At 42.4% G+C, this 26,533-nt stretch overlaps 2 protein-coding genes across 13 annotated transcripts in view; one reads left to right on the top strand and one right to left on the bottom strand.

Moving 5' to 3' along the window:
* The window catches only part of LOC105688284 (multiple coagulation factor deficiency protein 2 homolog), a 61,055-nt gene that overhangs the window by 7,085 nt on the left and 27,437 nt on the right, over positions 1 to 26,533 (bottom strand). For 9 of the 11 annotated variants that reach the window (XM_048655092.1, XM_048655116.1, XM_048655112.1 and 6 more), the window contains one exon: positions 6,995 to 7,132. The exons of 1 other annotated variant lie outside the window; for it this stretch is intronic. In XM_048655092.1, coding sequence (XP_048511049.1) covers positions 6,995 to 7,069 — 75 coding nt within the window. In that variant the 5' untranslated portion in view covers positions 7,070 to 7,132. Of the gene's footprint in view, positions 1 to 6,918; positions 7,133 to 26,533 lie in introns of those variants that run through there. One more of the 11 variants, XM_048655118.1, reaches the window with a different exon arrangement.
* LOC105688305 (homeobox protein unc-42) lies at positions 7,117 to 24,852 on the top strand. 2 transcript variants are annotated; one of them, XM_012404470.3, is made up of 7 exons: positions 7,117 to 7,347; positions 7,765 to 8,192; positions 10,561 to 10,688; positions 10,838 to 10,945; positions 18,448 to 18,630; positions 20,008 to 20,107; positions 22,819 to 24,852. In XM_012404470.3, exons 1-7 carry the CDS (start codon positions 7,343 to 7,345, stop codon positions 22,923 to 22,925), a joined length of 1,059 nt encoding a protein of 352 aa, XP_012259893.2. In that variant the 5' UTR covers positions 7,117 to 7,342; the 3' UTR covers positions 22,926 to 24,852. The 2 variants fall into 2 exon arrangements, with proteins under 2 accessions (XP_012259893.2, XP_048510998.1); XM_048655041.1 differs by having other exon boundaries at positions 7,762 to 8,192.

The raw sequence follows: 26,533 nt of genomic DNA, 5'->3' as shown, positions 1-26,533 counted from the left end.
GAGTTATCGGTCGTATAACGATTCCAAAATACCGACGCCATGTTGCCAATTGCATTTGTACCGCGTGCGCGTTTCACCCACAATACACGGGATATCCGCGCGATTTTTTTTTTCTTCCATTTCTTTTCCATTTTCTAATCATCCCTCTCAATTCGACAGGCGCTTTCCAAATAATCGCCAATCGTTACAATTGTAATTGCGGCGTCGGTTTTACATCTCCATCATTTATATATCTTCTTTCGACGGAATGAGATTTCAATAATCTTACGGGGTTTTTCTAGCATGCCATTTTTTGCAACGATACACACGCGTATAATATATATAGTACATACATATGAAGAAAAAATATGCTCGCGATCCCTGCTTCGAAGCGACCAAAATTGATTTATTAGAACTGAGAAAAAAATGTAAAAGAAATTCTTAAAAGCTTGTCCGCAAACGGTAGAGCTTTCCTCGACGCTTTTTCTGTTTCTCCTCTTCTTCCTTCTTTTTTATCTGTTTTTTTTTTTTTTTTTTTGATAAATACGTCTAAAAGAGTAGGGTAGAAAAGTGGTTAAAAACTCCCGCTTAATCGCTCGTCGCGGCCGGCAACGACTAAGTGCAAAATTATTTTTAAAATATTTTCTTAACCCTGTTATATAACTTGAAAGCTGACCCCTTCGGTTATGTACTGGAGCAACCGCGGCGTTCGTAGGACACCAAAAAGAATTTGAAATTTTCCCCTGCGGTTTTTTTTTTTTTTCTTTTTTGATATACCGGCCGGGCTGCACGTCGTGTGCGTGTTTTCTGTTTTTTTTTTTTTTTTTTTTCTTTTTGCAATTAATTTTTTTCCTCGTCCTTCCACGAATACCTCGACACACACGATTAAAAACCGGGACGCGACCACGACGCATCCCTCGGAGTAAAGTTTATCGTAATATTAATACGACCCTCGCGTCGAGGGAAAATATTTAAAAATTAATTACGGTTTCAATTTCGATCCTTTCAATTTATCTGTTTAATAGTTTTATACTACATGTCAGCGTGTATAACGACCCGCCATTTTAGTTTTGGAATGAAGAAGGAGTATTATTATGATGGTAAAAGCTCTGCTCCTTGATCAAAATATTGCAGCTGTGAATAATTAATCCGATATCACTATCTCGTAGATGAGGTATATCTACGTCTACCGCTATCTCTCCGTGGTATGTGTGAACGGAATACATGTCCAACTATATACAATGTGTATGTATATATATATTTATGTGTACATTATATACGTGCATATAGGTATATGCGAAAGAGGACCGGCGAGCAGCGAACAAGACTTGCGACGGAGTTTCCAATTTGCCGCGGGGTGCCGTCGGGCGACGTTTAACAACTTTTTAATGGAAGCCCAGAGACCGTCGTCAGCCCCAGCAACCGACGTTGAAACGCAAAATCTAACGGGTGACCTCAATAGTTATTATTTTACTATCGTTGAACCTCGTCAAAGTTTGGCCGCCGCGACAACCGATGGAAATCGCGAGACTCCAGGAGGTTTGATGCGATGGAATTAATTTTAAGTTTTTTTTTTCTTCCTTAGAATCGGGCGCTTGTTCGTACGGAGACAATTAATTCCGAGCCGAGGCAGTTGCGGGAGATGAGAGATGTTCGAAGTTGAGGTCAGATATCGGATCGCTGGATTTTATTGGGGAGGAATTTTTTGTTATTTATTTTTTCTCATCTGGTAAACAATTATATTTGGCGAATGGGGTGGAAGGTTCCGCGATCCTGGGTCGGATCTTCCCACTCTGCTTTTCGCGATTCGTTTTCGTTTTCGTTTTCGTTTTCGCAGGCTGGTTCGTTCGTTCGTTCGTTCGTTCGTTCGTTCGTTTTCTCGCGAAAGAATTCTTTTCTAAGGTATACACCATCCCTCAACCGTCGTGTTGTTTCGCATGCCTCTTTTCCACAGTTTTATGAAAGAATAAGAGAGAGAGAGCCGGTGGCGCTGATGGCGGAAGCGTCACGTACTACTCTGAAACAAAAACGTAGCGACGCCAAATCCGATTACCTAGGAGAGCGCCGGGACGCGGATGGTGTACTGCGAGTACCGAAGAGGGATTCGCAACGGACGTAGAGATGGTCGACGACGAGGAGAAAGAGAAGCGGCAAAAGCACAGGGACTGGAGGAAAAGGAAAATAAGGGAACGGGCGAACGGGCGAATGGGGAAACGGGGGGTGTGGGAGTTGGAAGTTGGAAGTTGGCGAGGTACAGAGGGAGAGGAGAAAAAAGGAGGGTGAGTCAACGAAAGCGGGACGAAAGCGGAATCAAGAGAAGGAGGATGGCGATGGTATATGGAGTTGGTGAACGAGGGTTTCTTTGGGGTTGGTACCGAGCACGCTGCTGGAGGCGGAGGTGAAGTCAGGGATGGAATGGAGTAGGAGTAGGAGGGGGCGGGGGTGGAGATGGTGGCGGTAGAACGAGGATCAGAATGATAAGGTGGGGGAATAGAAGGCGGAGGTGTAACAAAAATCGATCACTTCGTTCGACGTGCAGGATGCGTGAACCCCCCCCCCCCCCGCATAACGTACATGTATGTATCCTACGTACAGGTACGATACAGGTACGATATGTACACAATATACGCGCATAGTACACGTATATGTCAAAAAGGATAACTCTCATGCTACGTACCTCTTCACCCTCGGGGCAAAGGCATGTGTATATACATTAAACAGCTTCAAGAGAATCCCAAAGTTACCGATTTTTGTTCATACGCGAGATTTTTGGTACCGTCTAGCGTCTTACAACAAGAATACGTCACTCGCCAATGAGATCGGTTGAAAGAAGCTATTGTTAGTTTTCTACCCCCTCAAAAAAGTTGAAAGAAACTCGATGGGTTCGTCGATTGATTGTTTCGGGCCCGAAGGTTTTGTAAATCAGGAAAAATCAACCTTAACGCAGCTGAAAGTTTTCGAAAAAGTTTTTTGAAAAAGTTCATCCGAATATCGGGTCATCGGGGCACGCGACGGTCATACAATTAAGTTAGTAAATTCTCGATGTACTTCATCGGAACGGAAGCGGATCTGCCAACTATTCAAATGAATCGGAATAACGGTGCCGTTTAAAAAGTTGGAGTTGGAAAAGCGTGCCCTACGTCGTGAATACGGATGATAAATTATCGATTAATTCATTAGAATTGCACAAAAGGTATAGAAACTATACATATACCCTTTGGATGGGCGGTTTTATTATTCTCTCGCACCTCAGAATCGTTGCGGATTTGTATGCGAGCATAAAAAACGGATGGGCGGTTTTACTGGGTGGTATCGAATTGTAACCAAAATTGGCCTATTCGAGAGGGGTACAATATTTTGACACGGTCTTATTAGCGGACGCGTGCAACGCGCATTCTATAAATTGTCCGCACGTGGCCGCATAGCGTTGCGGGTCACGCCTTTACGTCAACGAACAACTTACTTCAATCCGTTATTACCCGTGGCTACTGTGCCATTCACTCCGATTCGTTCAACCCTACGCACAAAAAATTAGGGTCCTCTGAATTTTCAACTTTTTGATCTAACGAAGACAAAAAAAAAAAAAAGGACTCGTTTCAATCACGAAGACGTGGAATGAAAAAAAAAATTCACCGCTGAAAAACGGTCAATTTATCGATTCTTGTATAAGTAGAAAATGCATAAATGTTCGAGAGAAGCGTCGTCGTGATGATGGTGGCGCAACCCCTTACTTTGTAAATTAATAATCGAAATAATTTCTTATCGCGGAGGTTCCGTTCCTTGACCTTGGTATGGATGTTCTCTAGATCCTGGAGGCACTTTTAAAACTCACAATTTATTCACTACTCAAGGGCGACCCTAAACGCACATCAAAGCTGCCCGATGTATATTTATATATCCAGTATATAGGTATATACCTATTACATCTATATACATCTGGAGTACGCTTATAGGTACAGAGAATTGAAACGACATCGGGGAGGTCCTGAATCCAGCGAGGGCTGCCGGATGGGGTCGCAGAAGACGAGGCAGGAGCCCTGCATCGCCGTCACGAAGGACAGGAAAACTAGATCCGAAGGGAGCCCACCAGATCGGTGAGGCGTGGTCGAAATCTGTCACACTTGCCGCCAACAAACTAGGTACTGTGTACGTCCACGTGGATACCACCGCTGCACAATATATACACGTAACACACCAAAGCCCGGAAATTATAGAGGTTGGACCGACGAACGGTGCGGAAAGGGGGGGGGGGGGGAATCGCGGAGGACGCTCTTTTCGCCCCACAAAGGCTCCCGTATCTCGAAAAATTTTTCACATACTTTCAAAAGTACATTAAAAAATGAAAAAAAATAATAATAATTTCAGTTCAGAATAGTCGACGATTTTAGAAAGAAACTAATTTTTTTCGCCCCACAAAGATCACACGATGCGAGGAAAAGAGAACAAGTTTTTTGCAAAGCAGATAAGCAAAGCAGCTTTTCCACCCCCCCGCCCTCCTGGAAATTAGCTCGAGTCCTTTGTTGGGCGTAGTACATGACGAAGTAGGCGCCAAGACATCCAGGTCCGGGGTGTGTATAAAGTGGCTGATCGATTGATTTGAATTTGTGAATTTGACCTCCTGAGGGACCGCTAAGTGCGCGTATATCCACGAGGCCCGCGGTGCATATGGCCGATCCGAAGCGTTGATACCGGAATATCTTCGATCTAATCTGGGTGATATCTAAATTCGTCCGTGTGCAGCGTTTGCTCGTGTGGACGACGAACCCTTCCCTCGCGCACCTAACGTACGTACATAAGACGAGATCAAACAATGTATCAAACACATTTCACGGGAGCATCTGACGGGATACAAATAACAGCGGTTTCGCCTTACGATATGGAAATTTATGCAACTTCCACTATCTATTTCGTACGGGGTGTATACACGGGGTCTCTGCGTACGATGTGGGTTACACACGTGCGTGCACACGTTACTCTAAACTGAGCGACTTTGACGGAAATTTTTTAGCCCCGAAACCATCGTTAGAGGAAATACGCCTCCGGGTATAGGAGCCACACGTACACATACCTATTGCGAACGGCTTTGCACTTTCGCGAGATGTGAATAATGGATATAGGTATATGTGCGGTACGTAAGCATAGCGGAATCTGTGGTTCATTGCTTGATAAATTGAAAAATCGGAAATGTGTCTGAAAATTGTGAGAAGAAAAGTAAAAATATAACAAAATTTTCCGACACGTTTTCGCCGAGGCAACGTATACTCGCATGGGAAAGTTCGCTAAACACGAGGCGAATTGGCTGAGCGTGCGATAAAAAGCAGAAGTTGAAAAAAAAAAAATAAAGAAAGAAAGGAGAGAAGAAACCTCAATGGGGCAATTTTGGTTTTGAATTGGCCCGGTTTCACCATTGTGGACGGAGACGTGTAATTTCATGCTGCAGAGTAAATTACATGCTTTCGCGCCCGAGCGGCACGCGCGATGGGCGTTTTATTTTATTTTGTATAATAGAATGAAAGGCACAAGTTACATAATTTTTGATTGTACGTAGAGTAGGTACGCGCTTAACTTTATCAATTTAGATTTATAATAAATTAAATCCGTCGGACTGAAACGATTATACAATTCACATTCACGTTACGGATATAATTCTAGTCTCTTTTTTTTTTTTTCTTAATTTATGACAATTTATGGCGCAACGCGTTTTTCTCAATTTCCAAAAACAACAAGGGAATCTAATAAATTCGATCGTTTGAGTGATGGTGAAAATTTTTTTTTACTCCCAACGGCTTCCAAATAGATCAGTATGCAATTCCCAGTCCTATAGGTTCAGTGGCCAGCCCCCGACCCTCGACTTTCCGCAGTTTCGTATTTTAAAATCGAGCGCACAGACCATATAACGTGAACGAAGACGATAGAAAAAGGGAAGAAAGTAGATACAAGTATAGTGAAAATATAAAGTACCCGGAGGCGATCTCGACTAGGTATATGTATAATATGGCTCGGTGTACGTTACAATCAAATCCAGATAAGTAAAAAAAGGAGAAGTAAAATGAAACGGAGAGAAAGCAAATGCTCAAAAAAGCTATCGCCGCGAAATAAAAAGTGAAAGAAAAAGAGAAAATAAAAATAAAAAAAAACGAAAAAGTGAAAGAAAAGAGGAAAGCAGAAAAAAGAAAACTGAAACGAAAGGAAAAAAAAAAAATAGAAAGATAAGGTACGTAAAAAAAACGTAGGGGGAAAAAAAAAGAAAATAAAAAAGAAGAAAACAAAAAAGTACGGGGAATAAAAAAGGAGAATGAAAAAAGCGGAGCAGCTATTTTCCGGAGGAATTTTCATTGGGCGACCGCCATATTGGATGCTGGGGGCTGCTCCAGGGGTTGGCGTATATCGATTGGCTGTCACCCAGGCAACGCTTAGAGTCCTGGACCAATGGGGAAAGGGGATGATGTACCGCGGAGGGTGTATCCGGCACACATCTGCAACCCTAAGTCGGTAGGATAACGACATTTCGCGGACAGAATCCCACAAGAACTCGAATCGAACGGTTACCGCTCCTACGCGCTTCGCGCCATTCTGTCCAATTATTTCGATATTTGAATTTTCAAGGACGGGACCAGCTAATTGGATAACCGCAATAATAAGATTTGAATTTCGCATCAAGGCCGTGCTTTCGATTCGACGATCTCCGTCTCTCGACCAGCCCACTCGTAACTACTGCCCTTGCGGTATCGCGACTCGTTAATAATCTCCATTATTACTCGCACTGGGTCATATCACCGGTGCAATTTCGACTCGATTATTATTACGCACACCTGACGTCGCATCGCATATGAAAATTTTCAATATCGCTTACATGCTCACCTATCCACACTGTACTAAAACCCGCGTGCGCCGTCGATAAAAAAACAACAACAACAACAACAACAACAAAAAACTTACAACATCATCTCGACGGTTAATATAGTGTCCTGCAGAGTTCAGAGTTAACAGTGACGATTGATACATTTTATCTTACGGTCATCGGTATCCCTCGCGTTTTGAACTCCGAGGGTTCGGGACTCCGAGTTGTTGCCCTCATCTGTGTTGGCATCCGTCATATGCTGCAGGAAAACTTGTACACTGCATAAATCTTCATCGGTACCGCAGCAGAGACCTGCGGAACCAGACGTACAGTTGTATTTATCTGTGATTTTGTGTGAAAATAAATTAAAACAAATAAAAAAGTAAAGAAGAAAAACAAAAACAACGTGTCTCTGATCAGCATTTTGGAACTGTACGGAATCGTCAACATATTACACAACGATTCCATCAAGATATAACGTGACATGAAGAAAATCTAAAGATTTTTTGACCCTGTCTATACATGCTGTGAGTTTTCAATATAACGCTATAATCAATAGTGATTTATTTTACGCAATAAAAGTTATATTTCAAATCTGTATATAAATATTATTTAATTTTCTTTGATTTTTGGTTTGTTTTTTTTTTTTTCAACTTTTTTTTTTCCCGTTCTTCCAATCATAATTGTGAACTCTGCTGAACGTCTCGGCTGAGACCAGTTTTCGAGGGGTGATTTTTTGTGTTGAGATATAAAAAAAAAAAAACGTACAAGTGGACATTTCTCACTGCATTGCATATCATTGTATTAGAAAGTCCGGTTTTCGCTGCCGGACTTTCGATCGCATACACCGAAATCGGTATATTTTGAAAAAATCCCTGGAGAAATAAATAGAAAGATGACGTCGTAATAAGGGATTAAAGTTTAGTTGAATTCGTTCTTAGCAGACCTCAAGGTCACCCCGGCATCACCCTGGCTAACGATTTGTCAGGAAGTGCCGGCCCCGGTGGCGGAGTTGGCTCGGTAGGCTCCTCGGTCGGAAGTTCATTGTCGACAACTGCTCTGAGTTTGGATCATCAGCAGTTTAACATATTCCCAGCTATATTCAGCAGACAGTTGAATTTTTCGGCAGCAAATTGCGGTCAAAATAAACTAATGGACGAACTGAGGCCGAATCTTGGTCTCCTCGGGGTCGGTCTCGTCGAAAATGACTCCTTTCACCTCAACCACAACCAAGAGAAGAGAAAATGTAGCAGTACCAGTTCGAACGAACAGGATTTCGGCTTGTACGGTGTTCATCAGGGACTCGAAGCCAGCCCACCGACACCGGCGGCGACACCGGGGCGAAACAGTGTCGGCGCAACCACCACCGTTGGTAAGTTTTTCAATCGCAATCTCCGCAACCTCCTCCTCGGTATCTATAAGACGAGACTACTCCTCGAATATCATCGCCGTCCGGTAATCGGATATCGTTATAACTCGCGAACGGGGTGGGGCGACGACACGTTACTCAAAAAGTGGTCAACGTTACATCCTTCGAAAAGCGGATGAATTTTCCGCTTGTTGAACTTACGGCTACATATGTCGACGGGGTAGGGGGGATTCCGTGGAGTCCTCGTGTTTCGACAACGGTGCGTATGGTGTAGACATATGGTGGTACCTGTTCTATGGTCCATTATTCTGCGCTTACATGGGGGGGTCCCTCGGAGAGCTTAACGCCAGGGGTGACGGGAGTCGCCCGACGTCGCGACACCGACCTTACGATGTCGGTGGGGCTACCCTTCGCCGCTGAAAGGGTGCCGAACGCGTCCTGGTTCTACGTATTTCGCGTGAAAAAGGGGTACAATCACTTCGCCCGAAATGAGGGGAAAGGACGGAAAACGAGAAACGTCGCGTTGCGTGTTGAATTCGAACCACCAATCCCTAAAGTTCTTCGTGATCCTGATCATATTTCCGTACAGCAATCCATCACGTGCGCGTTAAAATTGTGGCAAATTTTGTGGGTGAGTTTCGATTTTTTAGGAAGCGCAGATCGTTGACGTGACGCGAGATTTGGCACTTGTGGATCGCGTCTCGAAGAGAGGATCCGAAGAAAGGGGCGAAGATAAGGGGAAACGGGAAAGCCGTGGTGCTTAGGCCGATGCTCATGTATTATTCGCGGTCCCGTCGCGTCGGGCCAAAATTTGCATACTTTCGCACTCCGTGGAGAGTGAAAACGGGGCGAAATCGCGTTTGTCGATCGGCCGACGGAGGCCGCAGCAGCTGCTCGTCCGTCACTCGTAAAAATTTTGCGCTTCGACCAAAAACGGAGGACGAACACGCCGGAAGGCTTACGAATGTCGGGAGCCGTGAAACGCGCGCGTGACGCGGACCACCTTTTGCTAATTGTAATAATCCGTGGCAGATGCAGACCGTGGGGAATCAGGTTAGATTTCGCCGCAAATGGACCGTCATTAGTTCGGCAAATCGAGATATTTCGTCCATTTGCGCCCGTGAGCGCACATCACGCTCCAGTCGCGCAGGAATCTGAATTTCTAATTTGTTTCACCCGACGTGCGAAACGATGAGTGACAAGCGGGGATCTCTTGTGCGGTACTCGATGTGTATCTCGTTAAAATCGTCGCCAATTTTATACGAAGAGATCGAGGCGACGCTGCAGGGGTCTCCGTAGATTGGCCGATCAGCAGATGGCCACTTCAGATAAAACGGACGACCCGGAGCGCGCAGGGAGTCGCTTTGAAACGTTTCGAAACTTTCGAGTGTCCCGTCGGGAGCGACTGGTACGTACGTAGCTACCGGCTACTCTTCGCCTCCTCGAGGATCAAAATTCGAGCTGGATGTCCGACATTTTTGCTGTAAATTTCTTGCTTTTTAACTGCCATTATCCGTCACGATACGGCGATGTGATCGATGGACGATTTTCGGTATTGTACCGATCATGAAAATTTGTTTTTTTTTTTCCGATCGTTTTAAATCGCAGATGGTTCTAATCGAGGAGGTTCGACCGAGGATTGAAGAATGTCGTCGTTGCGTTCGACGACGATTACGTTCCGTTTGCTTATCGCACGTCGAATCGGTGCGATGAACTTGACCGAGTTTCCTTAAACTGTATGGGTAACTGGGGAACTGGGCAAGGTAGCTATGTAAAGTGGACAGTATTCATCCTTGAACATTGAATTACCATGTAATATCATTAGGTCATTAGCACGATAACCAAGTTAGTATAGTGCGAGGGACTTCGCGTCGGCCACGCTTACCCCATCCGTTCGTGAAGCTCCGGAGATTCTGCGGGAACGTTGACAACCGCCGCGTATCCAGATCAACGCGATGACCACTCTGCGAATACTTGTGCACCGTTACTTATATTCCTTGAAAAATCGCTCATACGGTATCTCGACTGCGTCCGAGTCGCGTAAGATCCTCGAGGAAATTTGAACGGAATCTTTTTCTTCCGGTTTTTGAATCACCAACTCGGGTGCAGGGTGATCATCAGGGTGAACGATAACCACATTTTTAGTGTGCAAAAATCCGAATAATGCCCGCATGCTGCTCACATTTCGCACAGTTTTTTTTTCGTCTGAAATCTCGACTCTTTTCCAAAGTTTTCACACTCGAGAATAAAGCGAAAATCGCGACGATTGATAAATGTACGTTCGCTTCTTCGTTCCATTTTTTTTCTTTTTTTTCTTTCTTTCAATTTCCTTCGAACATTCGCACTGTGAGTGAAAAGCGGCACGTTTCAGGAGCAGAAGGGGCCTTCAAGAAATTGAAACCGGAACCATGTGCGTCCAGTCCTCATATCGGTCACACACCAACAACGGCGAGTTGTCCGACGCCCGCTCGACGGCGTCACAGAACGACCTTCACCCAGGTATTGAAATCACTCACCCCCCCCCCCCGTAATACGGCCGACGATAAAGTTCGCCGATCGAAATGAAAAGTTTTCAAAAATATTCCAACGATCCATCCGACCCGTTCGGGTTTGATTAATTTCATTAGTCTTCGTCAATGGAATTTCAGGAGCAACTAGCAGAACTAGAATCGGCCTTCGCGAAATCCCACTACCCGGATATTTACTGCAGGGAGGAATTGGCGCGAAGTACCAAACTTAACGAGGCCAGAATTCAGGTGAGTTTCCCTTTCTGATACGGTCGCGGATGTGGTATAGATGTATGTCATGTATATGTATACATAATCAATTCAAGATGGATGCCGTCGCGTATCCGCACGTCCCATCGTGTAGAATCTAATATGTAACGCGTCGGTACACGCGACGTGCTTCGTTCTATATATAATACATGTACACGTATAGGTACACGGAGCACGAAGCGGTGTCGTCAATCAAATTAAATAGTTGCGTACACGTAAGGCGACGAAGATCGTTTGTACGAACAGACGTTCGAGGTTAATGCGCGTGCAGGCTCGAAAATGTCTCCAATCGTCTATTACCTATTATCGAGTATCTACATATTGGCGATTCAACATCAACTAAACATGCGACGATTACTGTTTCGTCTCATTTTTCATCTACTTCGAAATCCATCTATTTTATGCTTTGTAATCAATGGAGAGATGGGGTGGAAGGGGGCTCTCGAGGAACCAAAATAAAAAATTCGATTTTTGAGCAAAAAATAAATAATTTTTTTAATTGGGTTTAATATGCTTTTCTGACGTACTTTGACCTCAGGAATCCGAATCTGAAAGAAAAATTGATCTATCTCTAAAATTGACCGAGATATCGCCAATTTTCAGCTTTTTGGGGTCAAAAATAAAAAATTGATTTTTTGGTCTATCTGAATGTAACTTGAGCTCAGGAATCCGAATCCGAAAGAAAAATTGATCTATCTGCAAAAATGACCGAGTTATCCCCATTTTTTCGCGATTTTTTGCATAAATTTGAGGATATCTCGAAGGGAAAAAATCGTAGCTCAATTTGGACAACGGATTCGTGTTCCTGAGGTCAAAATACATAAGAAAAGTGCCATACGATCAATTTTAAAAAATAAAAATTTTTGGCCAAAATTTGAAAAAATCGTAAGGGGTACCCCTTGGAAAAATCTCAAAATTTGACCAAAAATTTTTATTTTTTAAAATTGATCGTATGGCACTTTTCTTATGTATTTTGACCTCAGGAACACGAATCCGTTGTCCAAATTGAGCTACGATTTTTTCCCTTCGAGATATCCTCAAATTTATGCCAAAAATCGCGAAAAAATGAGGATAACTCGGTCATTTTTGAAGATACATCATTTTTTCTTCCGGATTCGTATTCCTGAGCTCAAATTACATCAATATAGACTAAAAAATCAATTTTTTATTTTTGACCCCAAAAAGCCGAAAATTGGCGATATCTCGGTCAATTTTAGAGATGGATCAATTTTTCTTTCAGATTCGGACTCCTGAGGTCAAAGTACGTCAGAAAAGCATATTAAACCCAATAAAAAAAATGATTTATTTTTAGCTCAAAAATTGAATTTTTTTTTGGTTCTTCAAGAGTAATCTCACATATAATCAGCTCAGGAATCCAAATCTGAAAGCCAAATTGATCTATCTGTCAAATTGACCGAGTTATTCCCAATTTATAGATCCAAAATGTGAAAAATCAAGCATATCACTTTGGTATTTATTCCCAAGTCAATTCAATCGACGTATTCGTTACGTAAAATATGCCCGTTACTTCGATATCTTCACATCCGTTGATCTTTCCAACATTTTCAAGTATTTTAAAAACCTAATCAAGATCGAACAAAGCCTTTTGAACGCGGAGTGCCGAAACGTGTCAACGGAAACATGCTAACCGGATCAACCCTAACGAACTTGGACGTTGATGCTGGACCTTCCGCGGGTAGGATCCGTTGTCATGGCGGCGAACGCGCCAAAACACATTAAACTCCGATTTTGAGCAGACGGCGCGACCGGGTCCAGTTTTTCGTGTACAAACTATCCAAGTACCGATGCTATTTATAGCAAAGAAATTCGCATACCGTGCCATCGACAGTCCAAAATTTCATTTTATCCACAAGAATTGCGAAGTATATAGCGTCTCTTCTCGCGAGAGGCGAAAGAGGGACGGTTTGAAACGAAGGAAAAAAGAAAATGAAAAAATACTCAGTCGCTGCGAGGGTGGCGAAAAAGAAAAAAAAAAAATTTTCCCGTACACGTACGAAGACGAGCAGAGTGTTTATCTTGCGCTGCCGGTGGTGCACGCATGCACGTCTTTTTTACTCGTGACTCACGCCTAATTCAATCAAAGACGCTTTGGGGTCGTGAAATTTGATTACAGAGCAACTGTCGGTCCAAGATACCCCCTCGCGGCTCGTGTATGCGTGCGTATACTTACGCATTACGGATGTAGAACGATACACTTTATCCAAACAACGTGCGAACGATGAACCGAAAAAACCGAAACTCTGAAAAATTTCTAGCGACGCGAAATGCGAATTGTGGTGGAAAATAAATCCTTGTCCGTTACTCTCCCCTCGAAATCGTATCTCGTCACAACGAACTAAACATTTCTACCGTCTGAAAATATGCGAGAACCAAAAAAAAAATTGTATACATTTTTCCTAAAATAATATTTCTTTCTCCGTCGTTATCATACCTATTTGTGGATCGAAAATAATTCCAATCGTAAAACGAATCGTAGGAAATTTATCGATTCCGCCCTCAGTTATTGTCGGGCTCTCTACTCGTCGGTCGGACAAAAATTGTGAGAGAGGGGCGGAGGGGGAAAAAAAAAGGACGAAACTAAATGAGTGAAAATTAAATAATTGTATGTGTTTTAAAAAAAAGTCGGGTATCCCGGATTCCCCTTTGAATCGCGAACCACCTATACCGGCAGATACGTAACCTCGTCGCTCTGCTGAGTGGTAGGTATTAACCAGGCAGCAATCTCGGGCTGCGTTTCAGTCGTTTGATATATAATTCAGGGCGTTGTTTGCGTTAAAAGCCCAGCAACCGCCATGGCTTAACCCTGTTAAACTCCGATGCCAAGTAAAACGCGGTTTGCTTTTAGTCTCTCGGCATAACATATAAACTATGCACAAAGCTTCGTAAGCCCGTAGAAATATATATATATATATATATATATGTCCGTATGTACGTACCATGTACCAACGCGTGAGTACGTACATATATACCTCGTGTAACGTTTCGATCGCCTACATGTGCGAAAAAAAAAAAAATAAAACTGCGGATGCACCAGCTGTTCCTGCATTTGTATTTCGGAGCGACCTGAACAACGACCTTTTCGTCGACCCGGTGTGTTCGCCCGCACGTCGGAGATATTTGATTCGGGAAATTATGACCCACGGGTCGCGTACAATGATCGATAAGGGGGGACGAACGGTCACGGAATAATCCTCGGAAAATCGGATCCTGATCGAGTTATATGTGAGATCCAAACCGTCGAGATAAAATCCAACCGTCGATCTCCTAGGTTTTGCGATTAATGAATAATAAAAAAAAAAAAACTCGCTAGGATCGTTTACGCGTTGAACTTAATTTATACCGGCGTTTTAAAATAAGCCGGTTATTTTTCGTACCCGCCAGCAAACCCGCCAACCGCACCCTGCGGTATATACCTACGTGCAGTACATGGAAACGCTTATAATCATGGAAAAAATCCCATCAAGAAGAATCTCACTCGGGGATAAAATTAACGCAAAAAATTATCACCAACCGGGTAGACAAATTAAAAATCACGATCGGCTTACTCAGTCATTCAAAATTCGAAGGAGCAAGGTTCGCGGTTTTGAAAAAATTGTCTCCTCGCGATCACGACGTCTTGTTCGGGAGGACAGATTTTTAGCAGTCGACGATCTATCGCGCTGGATTTTTTTCTTCCAATGATACCGATAATGCCGGATCGTACGAACGGCGTCATTGTCAGATCAACGCGATAAATCCACGACACATGTTACATATATTTTGATTTGCGTACAACGAGATGGCGAAATGTAAAAAAAAAAATTCGCAAAGTTCGAAGTGGTGTGTGCGTGGGCGAGGGGCGGACGTCGGAACCGAGGGAGTTCGGTATATTATATTTAAGTATCCTTACGTGCGTGTGCGGGAGTTGCGTAGGGTTGTGTGGGGAGGGATGAAATACATAGCGTCGTACGTCGAAGACGCGGGGATGACATAGCACCGGAGGCTGCCATTATATCTGAGCCGCCATTTTAAATTAGATTTTCTCCGCCCTAGCTAGATCCGAAGAGTCTCGGGGAGAGCGAGCAAGCTGTGCAGTATACGTATATAACGTATCTCCTGCCACGCCGCGACGCGGCGACGACTTTTACGGAGCGAAGAAAAAGGCCCTCGTCGAGCCAAGGAGACCCTCCCTAGCTCGCTCGCGAGATGGTACGAGGAACGAGTAATTCCGCAGTCCTCCCCTCGCCCCTCGCCCCTCGCCCCTTCCCTCTTTCACCCGCTCCCTCGGTCCCCCCTGCGCACAGTTCCAGTTTGCCGATCCTCCTACTGTATATTCGTATCCAAGCTCTTTCAACAATTACACACGGATACGCACGGGGTGTCCCGTTCGAAACGCGGAGTTCGATTATTCCGAAAACGATTCGTCCTGTAGCGAAAAGTCATTCGGATTGGGGTTTCGCGGTTCCGAACGGAACACACCGAGTGGTTCAGAAGCGAATCGAACGACCGTAAAAAAGAAGTACGTCCGACCGATCGAACGCCTGATCGAAGGCAATTCGCAATCAACGCACAGCGGCGACATGCTGGAATTGGGCTCGGTTTGTGCGACCTTGAATCTTCGCAACCCCTGAGAGTCTTTTTCTTCGTTCTTTTTTTTTTTTTTATTTTTTTATTTCGATAGCGAATAAAATCGGAAGACTCGGCGGATTCCGTTTGATTGAAATAAATCAAAAACCCCGGGGGCGATAACGGTTTATCTAAAGAATTATCGAATTAGAGCGATAAAGTCTTTCTTTCTCTTCAATTTTTCTCCCCGGTTAATGAGATTTGAAATTGCAGGAAATTACGTGGTCACGCCGAACACAGACGTCGTCGTCTCCGTTAGGCCGCGAGGACGCCGTGATGCCGGAATAAAAAAAAGTAGAAAAGTTCGAAAACGAAAAGTTGCGCAAAACTTTCGTGAAATGCGCCTATTTAAAAAATCTGGAAACGAGTACGTCTCGCAGATATTATCGATCAATTCCGCGTACGCGACATACTGGAAATCGGCCTCAAAATCTCAACCTTCGCCGATAAGGGCGGAGGAAATATTTCCCCGAGAAACGGTTCGTTCCCTCGTGCGGTACGTCGTCAAAGTCACAGACATTCGCGGATGTATATGAAGTACACGACCCTCGCGAACTTTCGAAGCGCGGTGCGAGCGTGCAAGATAAAGACGAGGCGAGAAACGCGGAACGGCGAAGAGGAGAGAGTAGAGGGAAATAAAGACGGTTGGATTTGCGAAGGGGGGGGGGGGGGAAGGGCGAGTTGAAAGAGGAGGAGAAGGAGAGAGAGAGCATGGTTATTGAATTAGGAACTCTTAGCTTTCTAGTCTTGTGAGCGCCTTAAGGGACGCGGCGTAAAGGAAGGCATGATGTTCTCAAAAAGCACCTAATACGAACGCAAATAAAGGAGCTATAAGAGAGAACCTCCGCGGAGCCGGTTCCTGCCTCCCGAGTCTCATCCTGAGCTACCTCGGAACCGAACTCGAACACCTTCCAGAGGGTGCGAGAAATTTAATATCATGCGAATACCTCCAACTGTACTGCAGGCTCGCGCTTTATATGCAGCTGGTTTTTCGCGTTTATTCAAATTCGACAAGCGCTTAAATCAAATTTTCAACGCATTTTTCTACGGATATCGCGAACCGCGATGAAAATCGCGGTCCTCTAGCCGATGCCAATCAGCCGAAATTTCGCGCTTTCCCGTAACACCGCAACGAGGATCGAACTTCCATAGATCGGAATACTTACGGGGTATCACGAGACACGTATCGTACAGGTATCGTGCATTTCGAAGTTGCGATAGCTGGAAGGATGCGGTAGAGAGAGAGAGAGAGAGGAGGAGGAGGTCGCCATGTTTCCCTCATCATCTCTTCGCGTAGGAAATGTCGATAAAACCCGCGAGCCAATGAGAATGCTCGGAGTGACGTCATGCCCGCGTAAAGGGCGAATCACGGTTCGCGAGTGACGTCACGGACGCCGTTCGGCCACCCCCGCAAAAGCCGCAGGCCTTTCTCTTTCGAAGGGGATGAGAAATTGGGATTGGTACGGGGATAGGGGTGGCGGCGAATGAACCAACGCTCGCCTCGCTCCGGCGTCGATGGGGGGGGGAGGGGGGGCGGATGGAGGATCCTCGGGGATGGGCTAACCCGAATATGGGCTTGTTAATTCCGCGATACAATGGAAATTGCGAAATGCAAAATGGCGAGGGATGCGGGCTAATCATTGTTTTCGGAGTCAAAGAAATCACCGTCCTTCGCATTATATCGACATCACGAATCCGAATCGATAATTATCTCGCGCGGAAATCGTGTCGCACGTGGGTACGTCGATGCGATGTACGAATTTCCGAGTCCACTTTTCTTTGTTTGATGACGAGAAAATATTTTTTCGAACACCCGACTCCGATTCGTTGGGGCGGACCAAAGATTTCGACAGAGATCGTCAAGATATATTGCGATTGGAGTTCCTTAATGAAACTTAACTAACAATTTGAGCATTCTCCTTTTTTTTTTTTCTTCTTCACTCTGCTCTGCTGTACATGCACACCCTTCACCGTGTAACGGACGACAACGGATCACTTATTGATTCAATTTATCCACCCTGCGAGACAGACGCTTTGAATAAATCTCCTGAAACGGGGTCTTGACTCCACAAACTACGTTATATCTTAATAACTTAGGTATCCAATTAATTGTATTATATGTACCTGCAACGGATACGAGCGATCAATCCTATAAGATCCGTTTTTCATCTTTCTTTCGAAAATTCGTTCAAATTATTATTTTCACCTCACATTCTCTCGATGCAATTTTTTTTCTTCTCACAACTGCCCCTGAAAATTCACAGTAGCGAGGGTCAAGATCGGTTCCGACTCACAATCGGATGACCAAAAACCTGCATTCGAAGTATAAGAACGTTTGCGCTTCTCTATGGAATCGAATCGGATTCGAAAATAAAAACGAAACAGCGAGACGCAAAGAATGGACTAAAATTTTTCGCCCTCGACTCGGTCCGTGAGATTTGTTAGAGCACATTTGATCGTTTGATTACGGATGCCACTCTGAATGGCGCACGTAACAACCTATAAATTGCCTGGATTTTATTGCCATAGATTTTCTTTCTCCCCCTCGATCGCGAACTCACGTCTTCAATTATTTCCCAATTACGAGCGCTCCAATAACATTAGTCGGTTGTCTTATACCGCGTGTAACTTTGACCTCAAAATTAATCGAGGTCAATTGCGTGCAGCCGACGTTTTTTCAAGCTAGCTGCAGTTATGTATAGGTATCGGTCGGAAATCGAACGGGGGGCCGAGAGAAATTACAACCACGTACGATTTGACGTTTCGCTTTAATTATTGTCCGAATAATCGCTAATTGTACGGCGAAATTAATCGATTCGATAAATTTTTTTCTAATTTTTCTCTTCCCTGCGTAGGTCTGGTTCCAAAACAGAAGAGCGAAATATCGCAAGCAAGAGAAACAATTGCAGAAAGCACTAACGCCAATTCCTGCCTGCCAAGGTGCCATGATGCGCAATATTTATCCCGGCGCAGGAAGAGGTTACCAACCTTATCCACATCCGCACAACGGCATTAATGGAATTAATCGTTATCCCCAGGTGAGTCTCATTTCCTACAATCGAAACCGACGTAAACTCGTTCGCAGTATAAAACGCCGAAACCGAACAGCGCTTGGTTTTTATATTTTCTTTCGATTTTTTCAACATTCGACGACTCCATTGCACTTCAATTTTGAACGACAAATTATAGCTGTTCAAAGATCTGTAGATCGTAGGTCGTTAGACAGCACGATTGATGGAATTCATCCCCCAATACAGACTCCAGTTTTTCTTATTTTTCGTTCAGTTTGTTTGGTGTTTTTTTTTTTATCGACTCAACTTTTTCGACAAAATACAATCAGTTCTGATCCACTGCCGCGATGACCATTTCTCTATGAATATGTAACGCTGCTACGGATCGATGAGACTAAATTGCATTTAAAGTGATTAGTTGGACCGGACAAATTAGCAAATGCCTATACCGATTTAATTGAGCCGATAATTTCCTCGTTCAAATGCATCCGCTCTTCCCGTACCATCGGCGCTATATAACCGGACCGTATACCACAATAATATATTGGATACATCCGTTCGAAAGAAAACCTCCAATTACCCGATGTGCAGGCGTATCGCGTGCGTTACGCCGACGATATCATGAGATATCGGAATGAAATTGAAAAAAAAAAAAAAAAAAAAAAAAAAAACAACCTGACACGGAGAAAAGAATTTCATCTCGTAAAAGATCGTGGAAAAAAACGGCGGATAACGGATTTTGATTTCATGAATATTTATGGGCACGGGAAAGAGATCTAATGAAAAAACAAAACTGAAATAAGGTTACGCTGACGCAACTATAATCGTTGAAAAATATTCGTACATTTGCTCTTAAAATCCGCCGGAGGAGGAGAGAGTAATAAAGACGTCAACTTGTCACATGTAATATATAGATCTCTGCATGCAATATAATGCGGTCTCTGGTTTTGCGGTGGCGTCCTATGCCACCTATACATAGGTGGAAGCGGCGTGTTCGCGAATTCTATAGTTTTACACCTACGGACACGTTCGTAGTCGTAAAATATATTTCATGGAAAATTCTCTAGCGACTGGAAAATGTGAATCACGCGTTTCAAATCCTATGCTCCGTGCAGACCTATACACGCTCGTGCATCCGATTCTCGACTGATGAAAATAATTTTGACGAGAGATTTTCATTTCGGGGTATCTACGGCGAAAAATCGCCTCGAATTCGGATCGAGTTGTGCCGGGAAAAAAATAAATAAATAACCAACAAAATAGTCACGTTCGCGTCCCGTTGCTCATTTTACGGACGCCGGTAACGAGGGATTGAGAATTTTCAACGGATCGCATTACGGAATCGCTTGACCTTGAAACCGGACGTTATTTATCTAGAGATAATTACATTTCTAACCGTTTCAGATGGGCAGCACGTCGTACCCGAGTATGACGCAGCCTTTCTCCATGTCACATTCTGCGACGAACATGTCTGCGGTGACTGGAATGCGGCAGGATGCAATGGGTGAGTCCGAAGCGTTACCTATACTCCGACTTTAAAAAATTCTCCCACCTGGTATACCTGTACGGTTGCTAACGCTACCGCTGCCGCTGCCGCTGTTGCTGCTGCTGCTGCTGCTGCCTCAGATCGAAATTGCAGCATCGAAGGATCGTGCGTATGTAACATAAATCAAACGGTCTCTCGCGTCTGCAAAACTCTGCCCAACCTTTTACTCGATATTGTTATAAAATCCTGCTACCGCGGACGCTGCATACTGCGATTCCCGCGTAACGAATATTATAAAATCTAATGAACGAACGAAGAAGCACCCGGAGCCGCGTACGAACGATATAATATAATGCGAATTCGTTCGGCGTCCCGTTTTGTTGCTTACATACATACATATATGGATTATATAGCCGCGTGTATATATACATTCTTCCGGCTAATAAATTTTCTCATAATGTTTGTTCCTCGCGTCAAAATTCAGTCGGAAATGAGCGTTCTTAGAAAAGCTCTTCGCTGCTTCTCATCTTATTGCCCCGCTCCGCAGCTTCACCGGAGGGCTGACGAGCGTGGTAGATCGTAAAATGAGTATATATCGCTTATTCCTACATGTCTATATATATACACCTTGTACTCTTCGTCATATATTATTTCGCGCAACCTACGAGCCGGGCTCTTGATTTTTTTACTCTTCTCTTTTTTGCTCTTTTCAAATTCTTCTCTTAGAATTTAACGAGCCGAACCGCCATCGCGTATGGGGCACGGGTCCGAAGTGATGAGCAAAAATTTTTATGAATTATAAATTTTGAATGTGACTTGGAAAAAGTGGGGGCGGTGCACGGGCGAAGAAATGCAAAAAAAAAAAAAATCCAAAGAAATGTAAAAGTTATTTTTCGAATCCAAATGTAACTCGAATCGGTTCCGAATTAATTTTACTCCTCATTTTTTCTACCGGTCCTGACAAAGACAATTAATTAAGGTGACAAGTAATTTCAATGGTCGGGTTGAAATTTTCATCAAATATCTGATCCGTTCGTAACACGTACGTTGAAATAGCTCAGTACTATAACCCTTTCGGATATACCTAAGCCTGTTTCATTAGGAAACGTCGTTAATATTACTCAGGTTTTTACGACACCCTCTGAATTTAAATGCTCCTTCAGAGCTCGAGGCGAGACGCAAAATACCGTCGAGCTTCCCGCCGAACTGCGGATGCAGCAGCAATCCTAGAAAACTCATAGACTATGCGGGACGATCGTGCTTCGTAAAAGCGTTGTAGGTAATTCTTCTGAAATTCGATAGCAATTTTCACCGCCGGTTTCGAGAAGAATCCGCTGCCTCCCCCCCCGCCCCCATGTGATGATGACCAAATGCGGGGTACGCGATGATAATTAATAAATAAAAAAAAAATTCTCGACGGAATGCGCCGTTATACACGTACGTAGTAGACGCGCGTTCGTGTCGCGTCCGTTCGTGACCATCGCGCGAATACGCGGAGTAAGTCGGTGAGTCCGATTCCTAGCAGCGAACCAAATGGAATGAATGGGTCGCGTTCGACGGTTACTTTGCCGAAGCGAAACACGTTCGGTTCTTTTCATCCTTAAGGAATTACGACGACCTCGTGACGCAACCGCAAGGTGAACCAAACAAACGGGTACGTACGTACGTACGTGTCGTAGGAACGCATCGCGGTCGTAGGTCTCGATCCGATTCGATTGCAGATTCATTCGAACGTGAAGTTTCTTTTTTTATTTTATTTTTTTTTTCTCGTCTGGAACAGAGATTCGCGAAATCGTGAATTTTAAGTTCTCTACCAGATGGCTTATTTTCGCGTCTTCGATGTTTCCGCACTCTGAAATTTCGTTCATCCGATTTTCGGTAGGCAATTTTATTGCGGGGTACAAAAGTACGAGATCTTTGAGGCGGAGTATTTTCTTTGGAATTTTTCCGAGCTGACCCACTATTGCCGAATGATTTGATAAAAACGCGACCGGAAATGGCGCGAGCCCGTGAACGTCTCCGTCGCGACCAAGACGCCCGCGTGTTCGTTCGAAGACGTTCCATTTCCGCTCGAGCACCGTCTTACATCATTTCCGCCACGGGATGGAATATCGCTTTTAAATCGAATCAAGACTATTCGCGAATTGCCAATCGGGTTCCTGGCCTCACTGCTTCGTCTCACGACGTTATAAACTTCTCATAACGATTTAACGGTTTAATACGATCGTCGATTGTGTTTTATCGAACCTTTCCCTTTGGCTCGGGTCTATCTCAATACTTCTTATTCGTATCTGCACCCATTTTCTCTTTTCGTAATTCCGACACTAGACGAGTGGATTGAAAAACTAGTTGAGGAAAATAAAAAAAAGAGGTTAATTTCCATCTGGAATGAAATTAGTCAGCTTGAATTTGATTAGGTACTACGTCTATCCACCGTACCGAGAACAAAATTGTACCCTCATGGTGGTCGATCTCCTGATGAATCTCAGACTCGTTGATTATTAACATAGATGAGAAACTCGTGTAATTTTTTCACGGATTCTTCGCCGTTCCACTCCACTTCGCCGAGTACATTCCAAGGAAACTTTTACAACAACAGCAGCAGCAATTACGGCGGTTGATGTATTTTGACCTTATAACCCATTAATGATATTTTCAAAAAATTCCGTTCAATTTACCGTATAGAATTCTAAATCATCTGTTCTCTTTTTTTTTCGATCGAATTCCAGGTATGTCAGCGGAGGACGAGTGGTATAACAAAAGTATTTCAGCACTCAGAATGAATACGGCTCATCATCCAAATTTGGCGGCGCCGATGCTGCAGTATCAAACATAATTTTAAAAATTGAAGGAACGCTTCAGACTTTCGAGAATGATCAATTTCCTTTAACCAATTCAAAACCAACCTGACGCTGAAGTATCATCGGCTTATACTTATGCAAGAAAGGATGAAAAACGGAAAAAGATCGATTTTCGAGATCCAAGAACTTTGTTCGGCGCACTCTGACGATGTTTTGGTGTTTGAAAATTTATACCAATAACGAAATGAATCAAAAAAAAAATACCGCAACAACATTGAAGATCGTCGTGGGACTGGAAATATAAAAATCCTTTATCTAACGATTCTATGAATCAAATAATATATGATAAAGGTCTTATACGTATATAATATAATTATTATCACTGACAATTTGACATTATTTCATCCAATCGGCGTCATTTCTGCAGCGAATATTAATTGGTTTTTGGATTGGTTCTGTCTTTTATTCACTAGTCGAAATCTAGTCGATTCAACATTAAATTAATTTATTAAATATTTTTAAAACTCATTAAAATTTCATATTTTTTATTATAAATAAATACCCTCCTACCCCACCCCCGAACCTCCCTCTAATCAGCAAGAACAAACCAAAAGAAAACAACGTTATTTCATCGATCATTATTTATCATACTATACAGCGTTTAATAGTATAATATTATAGACGTAGACACGTGTTGTCTACATGTCCAAGAAAGTATACAAAAAAAAAAAACCAAAAAAAAAAAGAATTGAAAAAAAATATGTAATTAAGATACCTACGTAATTAACATATAAATAAATGAAAAGTAAAGTGAAAAGAAAAAATGAAGAAAAATGAAAAAAAAAAAACAGATGAAAATTGTTGTACGTAAATAATTAAATTATAAAATTAAGTTTTAACGAACAGTTTGGCAGTCGTTTAACCCCACAACTATTACTCGCAAAAAAAAAGGAAAGAATCATTTCTCCAAACTTGAAAATTCCATAAAAATTTTGTAACGATGCAGATCGCAGTGCAAATTTTGTGAGAAAAAACGAGGGGTTAAAAACGATTGCGATACGGAGCAGAAGAAGAAACGAGATAACGAGTACGAAAGATGGAGAGAAAGTGATGAACGAATGAACGAACGAATGAAACGTTGTTTTTTTGTAACTATTGTAAAATTTCAGTTTCGAAGATATCGCGTAAAATCGATTCTTAAGATATTTAGTTAGTTTCTTAACAACGATTCGCAGATAAACAAAAAAAAAAAAGAAACAACAAAAAGAAATAAATACACTTTCGTTGAAACTGTAAATAAAGTATAAAATATATATATATATATAAATACATAATTTACGTATATATATATATATATATATATAAATATAGATACTGTAATCGCATATTAATATAGTGTAATACGATTTTTCAATGTCCTTTTAAAATATAAGCATAATACCTATAAATATACCTTAAGAAAAAGACAAAAAAAAAAAACCATACCTATATAAATACCTACCTATAGATATTATTATCATTATTATTATGGTTATTATTATTATTATCATCATCATTATAAATTAGGCGAGTGAAACTTGTTAATTTCTGTGCTTTTGTTGGGCAACGTAATATATTAAAGGGGAGGGGAAAAAAAATAATTATAATCTGGCGAACTGGATATTGGTTTCAAAATTACAATACTTCAAATCTGTCCAGTTTGAGTGAATTAATGATAAAAACCAAAAAAAGAAAAAGGTTTAAAAAAAAGTCTCTCTCTATCGGTGTCATTTTTCGATATCTGTCTAATGAATATTTAAAACGACTCGAGAATCGCGCGCAGGGGGGGGGGGGAAATTGTCGCGTATCGAAATACGGAAGGCTATAAAAATCAGAAGAATGTAACCCTCGGTTTTTTGAAGTTATAATCAATTTTTTGGCATGAAAACGTATCCCACGAAAGTGAGGAAATATCAAAAACATCAAAAATTACGACGTTTCAGATGCGAGAAAAGCAAAAGTCTCAGAGACATGTGTATATTATCTAATTTCTTTCTTGCGTTGATACGAACTTTTTGCAGCACGTAAAGCAATGAAAATTTCATAAAATCAGGCAAAAAAGTCTGTCGGAAATAAAAGACGTATCGACGCAAGAAAGAAAAAAACTTGAAGCAATCGAAAAAATCGTAATTTTCATGTTGGTTTTTTTTTCAAGTAACCCCTTCGCGGAATACGTCCTTCGCTGCAGCACCTGAAAGTTTTTGTGGGTTATGCCCTTCTGGCCCTTATCCTTCGATGTGTAGATATACACGATCTGAAAATTTTTCATCGCATCTACGCAATAAAAATTTTGCGCGCGTTCCAAAATACATCGCGATATTTCACGCGAAATGTTCCTATGAAAAAAAAAAAAAAATTAAAAAATTAAATTAATTAAATAATGAAATCAAAACCAAAAATAAACGAATAAATGAATAAATAAATGAGAAGAAAAAAAAAAAATTTGTAACATATCAGAAGAAAAGTTGAAAACACGGAAAATAAATAACATTGTGAGTGAAATAACACAAACGATTTAACAAATAAAATGAATAAATAATTAATAATTGGGTGGATACGCGTTTAAGACGAGCATAATATAAATTTAAGCAAGAGTTACGTAATGTACGTATGTGTTGTACATAGCCTAAATAAAAATTACGTTTAAAAGTAAGGAAATCATAATTGAACCTGTTCTAATTGCGCTTTCGTTTTTAGGATTTTTTCGTAAAATCTCTCTCATAGTTTTTCAGGGCCTTGCAGAGTGCATTTCTGCACAACGTGACAAAGTTAAAGGATCTTTTTCAATTTTTCAAATCGTACTTTCGGTTCAACGATGCGAAAGAAAATCCTCTCCCAGATACTTGACCTACACAATCGAGATTTTCTTTTCCATCGCGACCGAAAAGTTCGTACGTCTGCAGAACGTCTGCGTGACGGAGTTAAGAATTACCGGTCGAGGTGATGCACGGGGAAAGGACGGGCAAATCCATCGGCGTTGCACCGCCGCGTTGCATCGGAGTTTACGAGGCTTCAATTTGCTGCGTATTATGCACCGCGCTGCACCGCTGCACATCGTCAACGTAGCTGCAACTACTAAGGTTTTTAATATACACCCATGAAACGAGTATACTTTTCTGCCATGTACCGCACCTGCGGTGATAATTTTCGAATCGTGCAGGTACACGTGGAGGCGCATAAATTTTTATCGTCGATCCATTTTTTTTTCAACCTCGCGGGACACGTCATCACGTCGGAAATCAGCGTGATTTTTTTTTTCGTCCGATCGTCTTAATTTTCGCAAATGTTTCAGTACCAATTATCGTTCAAACTGTCCGTAAGAGTGGTTCGTAAAAATCAATATTTCCGAGTTATTATTTTCGCCCGATAAGACCGATGATTTTCTACCTACCGTTATAAACGACTTATCGTCGATTCGCGTGACGGAATCAAACCTTCAGCTGTATCAATCCTACTATGAACTTACCGACGAAAATAAAACAATTATCGCTGTCGGCGTATCGTCTGTTCGGTGTATACGGTAATTAAAATACACCTAAGAAAATAAAAGAATTTAGAAATAAATATGATCACGGTCGAGTGTACCAGATGGAGAACTTACGAA

The sequence above is a fragment of the Athalia rosae genome, chromosome 1, assembly GCF_917208135.1.
Source record: "Athalia rosae chromosome 1, iyAthRosa1.1, whole genome shotgun sequence".
Classification (NCBI taxonomy): domain Eukaryota; kingdom Metazoa; phylum Arthropoda; class Insecta; order Hymenoptera; family Athaliidae; genus Athalia; species Athalia rosae.
Note: the sequence above shows the minus strand (reverse complement) of the source record. Positions and strands in the feature narration are given on the sequence as shown.